Here is a 13,264-nt window from a genome sequence, read left to right on the forward strand (position 1 = left end):
TTTAGCTCCTCACATTATTAATCTGGGCCGATCCGATTGAATCCGTTTGTAGAAAGGAGAGACATTCAGCAGAACCAAAGTGATGAAACAGCAGCAGACGCCATTAAAAACCGAAACTTATGCTTTTATGCTCTTGCTGTTCCTCTTTGAGATTAAATCTCTGATTCTGATCGAACAGCAGAGGTGTCAAAAGTATTAATGTTTATTACTTCATTAGAAATATAAATCCTGCTGTTTAAAAACACTTTTGTAGAAGTTTACTCCAGTAAAAGTGTAAAAGTACCATTTTTAAAACTACTTAAAGTATAAAAGTAAAAGTAATGCAGGAAAAATTGTTAAGACCAGAAGCTTTACTGCTCTACCCTATTAAAGGGATATTTTTCTACAATTCTGGATGATAATTTCCTTAGATTTCATTTTCTTAGTTTTATAACTAATAGTAACACTGTCACATTTAACTTTGCATCATCTTGGAAAAACTATTTACTTTGCTATGTGGTGAACAACAAGTTGGGGCAGAAATTGTCTGGATGAAGCAAATTATTTTGATTTTTTTTTATTTTTTTTCTAATACCAACAGGTCATGATGAAAAAATGAGCTTAAATGAAACAAGACTAATGAGACTATTTTTAGAATGTGAGGAGTAGAATGTTGAGATAATTGCAAAAAAATGTAAGGAGTAGAAGTAAAAAGTTGTCTAAAAATAATGATGCCAGTGAAGTATAGATACTTGAGGAAAAAAAGTATTTTTACTTTGTAACTTACCAGCTCTGCCGAACAGATATGACGGCAGCCGCTGGGTGATTCTCTGAATTGCTCAAATATACCACAAAAAAATGCTTTTTTATTTGAACAAAGATGGCTTCCTTCTCCCCTCTATCAAACCATCTGTCCTCTCTGTCCAAAATGTTACCATTTTGACAGGTGTGTCCTTTGTTCTTGAGGTCCAAGTCTCCAGTTGAATGTTGCCCAGAGCTGCTGGCTCTCCTGTGCTGCTCCATGCGTTTGTGTTGTTGTTGATGCAACGTTATTCTTCCTTTTTTTTCACCTACCTAACAAAGGCAAATTCCGATTACCACATGTTTCAAGTGATTTCCTGACATTTTTCTGTTCTTTTATTTTCTCCTCTGTCCCTGAGGGAGTTTTGATTACACAAACATTTGTGTTGCAGTGGGTGGTGTGAGTCAAAATGAAGATTGGATTCACACTTTGACTCACATCTCCCACTGCAGGACAAACCTTCTTATAAAACCGATCATAAAACATTATTTAGAGAAAATGGGCTGGTTCAGCAATGATTCATCCCCATATCAGTGTTTTTTGTTGTGATGTTTAAGATTTGAGCCAAAAGTAACGATAAGTTACTTTTGAATCTGTTGTATACACCCAAAATAAAAAAAAATACATCGAAATTTTAGCGTAACTAAATCTTGAGTGATATGAATGACTGAATAAGCTCCTTTTTAATGCAGTTATTTCCTGTTCATTGTACAGAGCAGATATGAGTTAATATACGTGCAAAAAGCTTGATACATTTTTTATTCAGTTAATGGTTCTTATCTTGGAATAAATCAGCAATGTGCAGCAAATAACCTGGAATTCCTTACTTTTCTAACGAGTGTCTCTCCAGGTTGGAACCCAGAGCTTTCGGTAAAAAAATAAGGCTTTTCTGCCTCAGACTCTGAATTTAGTTCAATTATTCTTGTGAATTCTAAGCAGAAGAAAGGGGGATGATTTACGAAAGAAATCTGAACGCTGCAGATTGCTGCATGTTGAGCTGCCAAAGCAGAACGGTACTGCTTTGGCAGCTCAACATGCAGCAATCTTTGCAATCGACGCACGTCAGACTCATCACTGCAGTTTATAGAGGACTGCAGCAGTCAGGATAAAGTTTACATCTGCAGGTTTTAGAGACGTCTTTCCTTTTCTGTTTTCTATTAAGTAAAAAAAAAATGGAAATCTGGAAAAAACATGCAACCATTAAAAATGACATGTTCAATACCTCTAAATAGAAAAAGGGCTGATCAGAAAAAAATAACAAAAAAAATCTAATTTAAAATTAAAAAAAATCTGTTTAAAAGAACTTTTTTATGAATAAAAAAGTAATTATAGATACTCTCAAAATATATTTTTTATTGGAACTTATTTCAGAGTTTCCTTTCTTGGTTTTATTTGTTTTTCCTTTTGAATTCACATTTACAAAAAATGTTCTCTGCTTGAAACAACAATGGAACAAAACTGACTCTATAGCTCAGATCTGATGTGACCAATTGATAACCCTGTTTTAACTATAAATAAGCTTCCACAGGAGCTAGTTTTATATCAAACCACATTCAGAGCTTCCTCTCACTTTATTTGAAACACCTTTCTGACGCTCAAAGACACTCAGTGTTTCCAAGCTGAGGAAACTCATTAGGAAACTCATTTCCCCTCCGTCATCTGTTCTTCTTTGAAGTCGCTTTAGTTTGCCGCAATTTGATGTTGTCTTCAAGCTTCTCCATTTCTTTTTTAACAGTGAAAGTCTAATTTGAAATTGAATTTTGAATTTTAAAAAATCTTTCAATATTGTAATCAAACTACATTTAGAAACTCTTTAACCGTTGTACAAATGCCTGTTTGAATTTTAAGCATTTGCTCAGATTAATTGACGTTAATCACATTAGGATACTGTTTTAGGACTGCCTTCTAGGTCTGAAAATATGAATGAGAAATCTAATCGGAGTGTGTTCTGTTTCTTCTTCGCAGCCAACCTCTTCCTCCTCTTCTCCTCCACCCTGGGCTCCAAGATGGCGGGGCCCCACACCCAGTTTGTGCAGAGTTTTATTGAGGAGTGCGTGGAGTGCCTGGAGCAGGGAAGCCGTGGGAGCATCCTGCAGTTCATGCCTTTTACAATGGTGAGTTATGAGCCGGGAGGAACGGCAGTTCCGGTTACGCCAGGATTTACTGGGAAGGCTTTGGAATTCCTCCTTAAATGTAGGTTTGAAGAAATGCAAAGACAGAATCAGAAGGTCATTAATCAGTGATGCTGAATTTATTTGTTTGAAAGTAAATCCAATAAAGCATAAGAATGCGAAAGGGGCTGACTTATAACTCTGACTCACTGCTCTAAAAATGTGCTGATAAATCCTCTCTGGTGCGTTAGATAAAGCCCAGTTTCTAAAGAGGAAGGTAATGTGAACCATCTGCAGAAACAGACAACAGCTGGGATGATGCAAAGCTTAGTCATACAAAACTATACATTTCTTTTAATGTTAGTACCTTTTTTACCTAAAGCTTTTTTTAAAAAAAGAAACCAAACATAAACTTGCTGCTAATCAAAATAAGCTCCTCTTTTTCAACATGTTTTAGAACTTCTTTTTTCTCCCATTAACGAGCTTTAGAACAGACTTTAATAAAGTTTTTTTTTCTTTCCAGACTAATGCAGTCCTCCTTTTACTTTCTTTTCTACGTCGAAAAAATCTTTTTTCCCTTTTGAAATTAACGCTAAATGATTTAAAGATAAAACGTGTGGAAACAGGCCTGAGGGTAAACTGAACAGGAGTTGAACCTTTGTCCTGCAGCAATGCACCGTTATTGGCAGAGGCAATGGCTCACATTTACTTCTGTAAAGATTTCTTTTATGGCGGATGCCAAGCATTTATATTAGTATAAGTTATAAAGAGAGAAAAAAAGCAAATATTTCCAGCAGGGACTCAGTCCATCATGTAACCTTTTGTGTGCAGCTTATAGGGATAATTTAAACAATAAACAGAGGGCTGGGGGGGGGGGGTAAGATAACTGTTGAGTATAAATGGTACCCAGAAATAAACCAGACCGCACCAGACACAACCGAACTGCACTAAACCGGTACTAGTTCATCAGTAGGGCTCACCGCGGTTCAGTTCTGGATCAGTTTTCTGATAGCAAAGATCGCATGAGCAGACCACCGCATCTCCTTACAGTCAGCCTCTGTAATCATGGAATCTCAGACATTCATAAAAATACTAGCTTCCTTAACGTGCCACTCAATTTCCAGTGATGATTCTGCTTAGCAGGGTGATGAACCTCAACGTCTGTCGATGTTTCCTTCATCTGGAAGCCCTGATTAGGCTATCGTTTGTCGTATCCACTTCCCTAAAGCTGACTCTGTCAAGTAAATTCACCAAAGGCTGCCTTCTCCGCCTTATTCTCTGCAAGCAATGAAATATCACAATTATAATCAAACTTCCTGAATGTTACGGGCGCCATGGAACCGTGCTAGCGTGGTGTGTAAACTGTCTTAAGGTACCAAGCTCAGCACTGTTAACTGCTCCAAGTTCGGCAGGGATCAGTTTTCAGAGGACGGTCTAAACTGGGCTTTAAGTGTGAGTTGATGACAGAGTCTGAAGGACAGAGTTCACATTTTTAGAGCAATTTTCTCACTTTTATCTGCAAATAAGGATGTAAATGTGTTTAAAATATTGTTTCTGTGGCCGTTTATGTTCATTAAAATTCAGCTAGTCGTCCTAATGTGTCATTTGACAAACTTCATCGTAACCCGCGGCTTTGCTGCAACGCCATAGTCTGGTCAAGACCTTTTACGGCTCCATTTTAATTAATTTGTAGTCCATGAATTATGTCCAGCCGTTGAAGAATCTCTCTGGTAAACGATTTCTGTCAAAAAATGTGAGGATACTAAGTGATTGCTTCATTAAGTTCTTCATTTTCATTGCAACATCACTCCATCGCGGTCCCGGGCGTGCTGTTATGCTAGAAGAAAAGCACTGCTGCATTATGGGTAATTCAGGCACTGAGAGTCACGCATCATTATCGGCAGAATTTTTGCATAACTGGGACATGAATAGATTTTAGGAATAATAAGAATCCTTATTATTTGGTCTAAAGATGGATGACCCCTGATGTTTGAATTTAAACCCCCAATAATTCACCTTTAAGTTGACAAAGTGTGAGGGGATGTGAATACTTTCACCTAACAGTGTGAGAAATGAATGATTTGTGTTTTTATTTTTCCAGGTCTCTGAGCTGGTGAAGCTGCCGGCTCTGGCCAAGCCTAAAGTGGTCCTGGCCATCACTGACCTCAGTCTGCCTCTGGGGAGGAGAGTTGCTGCCAAAGCCGTCGCTGCTCTCTGAACCAGTTTCTACTTCCTGCTGCGTCCCGCTCTCTACTTGGACTCAGCTGATATGTTCAGAGAATTGAAATAGAGACGAAGGTCAAACCATAAACCCCAACTGAGAGGAAAGGACTGCAGCTGGATCAGCTAAATTAGCGGACGTCTCCATTTCCTTCCCCTTTTAGCTGACTGAATGGTACGCAGGGGCAGGCGGCGCCATGTTTAACAGCAGCGCTGGAAGTCAATCCCATTTGCATTTCCATTTGGGTAAATTATTTTCTCTCAATCGTTTAAAGTCAATAAAAGATTTTTTTTCATTCCTATTTCAACCTTTTTTTATATAAATATTTCTTGTACCCTTTGTTTACTTATTGCCTGTATTTTTGCCAATAAAGTTCGAAAACAAACAAACAAAATATAATATTATTGTTGCAGCAGAGAACATGTTTTGGAAAAACAATCTAGAAATAAAGCTTTGAAAAACATCTTAATTTGAAAGGTTTAAGACTAACTTTGATGTTTTCTCAGATTTTATCTTTTCAATTTATTTTTTTTATACTTTCCTTTAGCAGAATTTATTTTTTCCCTTTTTTTGCAGCGGTGAAGATATTAATATATTGGTCTGCATGGTTGTGGGCAACAACATTGTGAAGAAAATTGGATGATTTAAAAAGAAAGCAATTTCTAAGACTAAATCTTTAACTTAAAAAATAAAATTTTAAACCTATTGAAAAGATTTGAAAACATGACATTTGAAAATGTAAAATTGGAAAATATAAACGCTGTAAAAAAAAAATAGGGAAAAAAATTTGAATTTTTAAGAAAAATATTTGAAAACATAAAATCAAAGAAATTCGCAAAGTTCCTCTTAAAGCATTTTTTTTTTAATTCTAAAATATCCCAAAGCTTTACTTCTGGATTGGATTCCCTTTTACTAAAAGTTGTATTTTTTTTGGTTTTCTTGCAGCAATAATGGAACAAATTTCACTCTAAAGGTTTAGTTTGAATCTATTTGCTCTAGTTTGTTTCACTTTGTTAAACATTTAATATTTTTATACTATATTTTTAATAGTTTTTCAAATATTTATAGTTTTTTGTTTCCTGTTTTTAATCATTAATCCCAGATCCTAGATGTGACAAGTAGTTTTTTTTCTTTCAGTTTTTACTTTAAGTGAAGGTTTTTTCTACACTTGTTGAAATGTTGCTTCTGTGAAAACGCCGGATGTCTTAATCAGCTTCTTAGTCACATGTTGAGTTTTTTTTTCACATGATGGAATCATTCACCCAGTGACGCTGCAGGTCATCTGCCACTTAAGTCACACCGTCTGCATGATGCTGCAGCCTCTGTTTCAGTTTTTCTTGCGTTTCTGATCGCTTCACTGGAATTTCAAAAACCTGTGTCACTTCCTGTCGAGTCATTTTCAAAGAGGAACTGTTATGTTATCAGGAGAAACAAGTTTTGTTTGTTTTTTTTTTTTATTGGGACATCAAAAAAATAAAAACATGAAATAGCAATACAAAAATAATATTTTCTCCTGCAACACATTATTAATCGATTGACATGTTTTCTTACACTGAAGGTAAACTGACTCTAAAACAAGTCATTTACTGAAAAAAACAACCTCACATTTAAGATAAAACAACTCGTAACGCATAGATTCATATTCATCTATATTGTTTTACATTTTGCCATTTATATATTTTTTTTGCTAAATATCAAACATTTGTTTTTTTAAAGAAATGTTAAGATATTGAAAGCATCTCGTTTCGATTAATAAAAATATTAATCAATAGATTAATCAATTACTTAAATTATCAATAGCTGTAGTTCTAAACATGTGAATCCTAAAAGCTGGCAGGTTGTTTAAAAATACACTCACTTTATTAGGTACACCTGTCCAACTGCTCGTTAACACTTAATTTCTAAGCAGCCAATCACATGGCGGCAACTCAGTGCATTTAGGCATGTAGACATGATCAAGACAATCTCCTGCAGTTCAAACCGAGCATCAGTATGGGGAAGAAAGGTGATTTGAGTGACTTTGAACGTGGCATGATTGTTGGTGCCAGAAGGGCTGGTCTGAGTATTTCAGAAACTGCTGATCTACTGGGATTTTCACGCACAACCATCTCTAGGGTTTACAGAGAATGGTCCGAAAAAGAAAAAACATCCAGTGTGCGGCAGTTCTGTGGGCGGAAATGCCTTGTTGATGCCAGAGGTCAGAGGAGAATGGCCAGACTGGTTCGAGCTGATAGAAGGGCAACAGTGACTCAAATAACCACCCGTTACAACCAAGGTGGGCAGAAGAGCATCTCTGAACTCACAGTACGTCGAACTTTGAGGCAGATGGGCTACAGCAGCAGAAGACCACACCGGGTGCCACTCCTTTCAGCTAAGAACAGGAAACTGAGGCTACAATTTGCACAAGCTCATCGAAATTGGACAATAGAAGATTGGAAAAACGTTGCCTGGTCTGATGAGTCTCGATTTCTGCTGCGACATTCGGATGGTAGGGTCAGAATTTGGCGTCTACAACATGAAAGCATGGATCCATCCTGCCTTGTTTCAACGGTTCAGGCTGGTGGTGGTGGTGTCATGGTGTGGGGAATATTTTCTTGGCACTCTTTGGGCCCCTTGGTACCAATTGAGCATCTTTGCAACGCCACAGCCTACCTGAGTATTGTTGCTGACCATGTCCATCCCTTTATGACCACAATGTACCCAACTTCTGATGGCTACTTTCAGCAGGATAATGCGCCATGTCATAAAGCTGGAATCATCTCAGACTGGTTTCTTGAACATGACAATGACTTCACTGTACTCAAATGGCCTCCACAGTCACCAGATCTCAATCCAATAGAGCATCTTTGGGATGTGGTGGAACGGGAGATTCGCATCATGGATGTGCAGCCGACAAATCTGCGGCAACTGTGTGATGCCATCATGTCAATATGGACCAAACTCCCTGAGGAATGCGTCCAGCACCTTGTAGAATCTATGCCACGAAGAATTCAGGCAGTTCTGAAGGCAAAAGGGGGTCCAACCCGTTACTAGCATGGGGTACCTAATAAAGTGGCCGGTGAGTGTATAATCCCTAAATAAATAAATGCTATAATTTAAATATAAATACATAAATAAAAAAATTAACAAATAAATAATCTTTAGTGCTTCAATAAATACTAAAATAAAGAAGAGTCTGACACCAGCAGGTCAGCTGTCGGTCTCCTCCTGGTCGCTGCGGTCCAAACTCCTGAGGCAACGCGCCACATCCTGGCTGAACACCTGCAGCTGAACCAGGGTGAGGTGCGCTGCCACCTGCACCTCATAATCCCCTGGAAGGTGCAGCTCCACGCTGGTCGGCGCGGGCGGGACTGTGGCTTCTGTGGTTTTGATTTTTAGCATCTGTGAAACATTAGAAAATAAGTTTCTTTAAAATGTGAAAACAAATGTGTAAAGGTTTATTTCAGAAGCAGGATTCAGAAGGTTCCTCACCCTAAAGATCTCGATTTTTAGGTCCCTGACGTCGTATTGTAAAGCATTCATTCTATCTTTCACTTCCAGTCGAGGAGAGATGGAGCGCAGTAAGCCATGGTGCAGCTCCAGGCCGTCATGCATCGCTCTCAGAGCTGTTTCCTGGCAGAAGGAGAGCAGTTTGAACATGTCTTCTCATTTTTTTTCTTTTTATCAAGTTACTTGAATAAACTCCTCTAAGAAGGGACGATGCATACCAGTGAGAAATTGGCTGAAATCGGTTTGATGACAGGAGCTGATGGGATGCCGATTGTGGACCTCATGGTAGCAAGTTTAGCATTTTCTGGAACTTTCCACTGCAGACTCTGTGATGCAGACATAAAACAGTGACTTAAGCCAAAATGCATGAAACAAACTTTAAACACAAAAAAAGAAAATTATTACTGAAAATTTTATGTTTATAAGTATTTAAATTTCATATAAAGTATCAATGTTCGACATTGATCCAGTTCTTCCTTATTTAACATGAAATGTTTTTTTTCCACCTCTAGTTTTTTTTTCTTTCATGTCTGTCGTAATAAATATAAATCCCTCTATTGTCTCAAAATTGGGAAATTCACTCTCTGCATTTAACCCATCCACTTGGGGAGCAGTGGGCTGCCATTGTGCGGCAGACTGGGAGCAATCAGGGGTTAAGGGTCTTACTCAGAGACCCAGACTGGAGGCTGTGGGGATCAAGCCGGGTACTTGCAACCTTCTCAGTGCACAAGTGCACTACTCTAACCCACTAGGCCAAAGACAGAAGCAGAAAAAGCATCATATTCAATAAAGATCCTAAAACTTTAAAACCTTTACTGGGATGTTTGTCAAGTTTAAACTTCATTCTGATGCTTTCTGATCATAAAGTTTAAAATAGTGTAAAAAAGCCTTTATTCTAAGTTTTGATCTGTTTTAAATAATGTGAAGTCCCTTTTTGTTTGCTTAGTTTTCTGAGTTTTTCTTGGTAAATAAAATATTTTTCCTTACAGCATAATGAGCAAACAGTTAAACTCAGAAAAAAAAAATCAATAAATAAATAAAAAGAATAAAACAAAAGTGATATTAACGATCAACACTTCAAATCAAAGCCAATTATCACTGAATACAGATACAAGTTTGATGCAGCTGGAAATATTACAATATTACATTAAATACTAACTAAAATCCTTTATAATTTTAGGTTTTAGAATAAAGCAGAGAAAACTACTTTCCTGGATGCTGAACAAGAAAATATTTCCAATTTAATGATTTAATGTCATTTTTTGTAGAAATTCAATCTAATTATCCACTAAAAATAATTCATCTGATGGATTTAAAACTGATATGTGTTATCATACTATATTCAGAACCAGAACCATCATTTTTAGCCATAATTAGTAGCATCAGTACAACATCCACAGCTCCTGGAGCCACAGGTGTCAGATGCTTGTACTGGATTAAGGCTTGGCCCCCAAATTACATTCTGGGCCATGTGCAACCTTTGCTGGGCTCTCACAAACTAAACTACTTCTGTATGGAGCCAAAATGGGGCCAGAAAGTTGGCTCAAAATTCTTTAAACTAAATTTTAAAAATAACAATTTGATGCTGCAAAATACTTTTTAAATTATAAAAATATTTAAAACAGACTTTTTACACTGATTTTTTCTTTTCTTTTTTCTTCTTTTTTTGAAAAACAACTCTTTTTAAACAGAAAAAAGTAAATTGAAACTGAAAACAAAAAGTTAAAACGAGAACCAAATGTTAAAACAACTTTTTTTTTCACTTGGTAATATTATTTTGTTCAATCATCTAATCATCATTCCTCATCCTCTCTCATCTAAGTCCCGCCTCCAGCAGTGTTGGGCACGTTACTTTGAAAAAGTAAGTAGTTATAGTTACTAGTTACTTCTCCCAAAAAGTAACTGAGTTACCAACTGAGTTACTCCACAATAAAGCATAGTAGCATGGACGACGAGATGATTGAAAATGAACACAACGGAGATCTAGTCCTATTGGCAGACATCCATTTAAAATGTAGGCAACGGCATGAAAAAAGTGGTTTCTACTTTTACTTTTATACTTTAAGTAAATTTACAAGCCTGTACTTTGTTACTTTTACTTGAGTAAAGAAGTTTAATCAGTACTTCCACTTTTACCAGAGTATTTTTTAACACAAGTATCTGTACTTTTACTCAAGTACGGAAAGTGAGTACTTTTGCCATCTCTGCTAGTTACTAGCAAAAGTAACTATTGCGTTACTTTTGCGTTTCTCGCCCCCGTAACCCTCACCACCCAGCCCCCACCTTCTCTCCATGTGTTTCCAAAGCCAGCTGAATAGAGCGGACGACAAAAACAAGAACCTGCAGAGAGTTTAGCATTTATTGCAACTCAACGTAAATGACATCAGGGGGGAACGCGATGTGAAGTTTTTTAACAGGGCATTCAGATCTGGTGAAATTAATAACTGGGGATGTCTAATTCTGAAATCCTGTGTGTTTGGGTTGTTATAGATACTGCAACATCTATCTATCTATCTATCTATCTTTCTAGATCTATACTCTGTGTGTGACATAAAATATGGATCTCCATCCCTGCCACAAAGGCCATCAAATAATGTTTAAAATAAAAAATACAGTAGGTTGAAAAGGCAGAGTATCCATCCATCCATCCGTCCGTCCGTCCGTCCGTCCGTCCGTCCGTCCGTCCGTCCGTCCGTCCATCCATCCATCCAGATTTCTCCCTTTCATTTGATCGTTCGCGCTCTCCATAGTTCTCCTGTGGCGCGAGCACAGGGCGACTGTTGCGCGCCTTTAGCGAGCATGCTCGTTTCCTGTCGCTTGCGCGGTGACTCGTGCCGCCTGCGCTGTGCGGAGATGCAGGGGAAACCGTATCTGATGGGGAAACGCAGCTCGACGTAACACCGGTATTTCCATCTGGAAAATCCTGTTTTGCTGCTGGAGTCCTCCTCACTCTCCATTTCTCTGTGTGTGCTGTACGTTAACAGCCACCAGCAGAAACACCCACCTACCCAACTGACAGACGGAATCTCACTATACATCAGCCATTCTCATCCTCCCCTCTCTCATGACAAGGCGCTTAGAGTCCTATCATGAAAAGAGGTTCATTGTGCGACCTGAGTAACGCGCAGTAACGGGGTGTCGGCAATGGTAACTGCGTTATAGTTACAGTCAAAGTAATTAGTTAGATTACTCGTTACTAAAACAAGGTAACGGCGTTAGTAACGCCGTTACTTTCAACGCCGTTAGTCCCATCACTGGCCTCCACACATTGCTAGCAGTATGAAACAAACAAAACATTTTAAACTATAAAAACTAGAATCTACAATTTTGTTTAACTTTTTTTTAGTTTTAAACCTTTTTTCAATGCTTTGTAAAATAATTTTCAGTTTCTGAGCAAATGCTTAAACTGCTTTCTCAGGGGCGTGCAGGTGGCTCAGCGGTGTAAGGGGGCCTTGGACCCCATCCTCCCCCTCTCTCATTCCCCTTTCATGTCAGCCTACTGTCAGAAAAACCGGCCACTGGTGCCGCAAAAAAAAAAAATATATATTTATTTATATTTTATTTATTTTTCTTTTTAAATAAACTTTATGGTCCCAATCTAACTCCATACTTCTGTATGTTAAAACACTTGATGCGTTGTGAGAAGCAGAGAAACGATTTTCTTTGAGCCTCTTTTTCTCCTGACTAAGCGTTTCAATGACGCAGCAGACCATGTTTAAAGTCCGCATTAATACCCCCCCCCCCCCCACCACCCCCCATCAGGGGTGACAGCCCCCCCCTCACCTGTAAATGAACGCAGGATTTGTGCGTGTCCTCCACGGACTCCAGGATCTTTTGCGTCAAGCTGCGGCTGCTCCGCAGGATCTCCTGAAACGGCGGCTTCTCAACAAGTGCGTCCGTCAGAGGCGCGCTGCGGGCGGTGGAGGCCATGTAGCACAGGAACACTGCGGGGAGGAGACGGTCAGACTGATTAAAAGAGGGAAAGCAGTCAGTCAGCGAGCAGAACAATGCCTTACAGTCTGTCTGAGGCGCGTGTTTGGAGGAGCGCCTCTCTGTGATCTCTGCGCAGAACCCCTCCCTCCCCTGTTCACCCCCCACCCCATGCTGCAGGAGTTCAGAATAGTCTGTAACATTATGCCTCAGCTAAAAGTAACTGCAGTGATTACAGTAGGAGGCAAATGATCGGAGCCCATGCTGGATCCTGCCCTGCAGCCTGCTGTGTTCATCCCTGCAGAGTCTTTGCTTTCTCTCTGGATGATGAGCAGAAAAAGGGAAGCAGCGTTTACAAGGATTACCTCACTACTCACCAAACAGGACATGCATGACTTCACAAGCTGGGTCAGAAGTATTGACCATAAACTGAGCCTATTAATGATTTACTCTACCCTTATTGACATATTTATAGGCTCTCAAAAAGGCGGATTTTCCATTATCATCTCACTATTAATGACACAATGTTTCCTTGAATGTGTCTTACCTTTTTACTCTGCAGTTGGACCCAAATAGAAACACTTCCTTTGGTGAATGTTGAAACCGATTTCTTTCTTTTCTTTTCTTTTCTTTTTTCTTGCATTACTAAAATTGCAAAAATGGAAGTAAATCATGTTAAAAATATAATAAGACGGGTTCACTGGTGTTTCGTGCTTTATATACAGATTTTTT

The 13,264-nt window shown here is 38.5% G+C and overlaps 2 protein-coding genes across 3 annotated transcripts in view; one reads left to right on the plus strand and one right to left on the minus strand.

The window, feature by feature from the left end:
• med24 (mediator complex subunit 24) overlaps positions 1-5,589 on the plus strand; it is a 28,251-nt gene extending 22,662 nt beyond the window's left edge. For both annotated transcript variants that reach the window (XM_038296777.1, XM_038296778.1), the window contains exons 25-26: positions 2,747-2,895; positions 4,994-5,589. In XM_038296777.1, the coding sequence (XP_038152705.1) occupies positions 2,747-2,895; positions 4,994-5,110 (266 nt within the window). In that variant the 3' untranslated portion in view covers positions 5,111-5,589. The remainder of the gene's footprint in view (positions 1-2,746; positions 2,896-4,993) is intronic.
• Positions 5,590-8,176: 2,587 nt separating this feature from the next.
• On the minus strand, positions 8,177-12,670 carry csf3a (colony stimulating factor 3 (granulocyte) a). The gene is made up of 5 exons (XM_038296793.1): positions 12,619-12,670; positions 12,386-12,546; positions 8,821-8,928; positions 8,585-8,725; positions 8,177-8,494 (listed from the first exon to the last, which is right to left on the minus strand). Exons 2-5 carry the CDS (start codon positions 12,530-12,532, stop codon positions 8,303-8,305), a joined length of 588 nt encoding a protein of 195 aa, XP_038152721.1. The 5' UTR covers positions 12,533-12,546; positions 12,619-12,670; the 3' UTR covers positions 8,177-8,302.
• Between the last annotated feature and the right edge of the window lie 594 nt (positions 12,671-13,264).

Source organism: Cyprinodon tularosa, unplaced genomic scaffold (assembly GCF_016077235.1).
Source record: "Cyprinodon tularosa strain WSP-4 unplaced genomic scaffold, ASM1607723v1 ctg377, whole genome shotgun sequence".
NCBI classification, from domain to species: domain Eukaryota; kingdom Metazoa; phylum Chordata; class Actinopteri; order Cyprinodontiformes; family Cyprinodontidae; genus Cyprinodon; species Cyprinodon tularosa.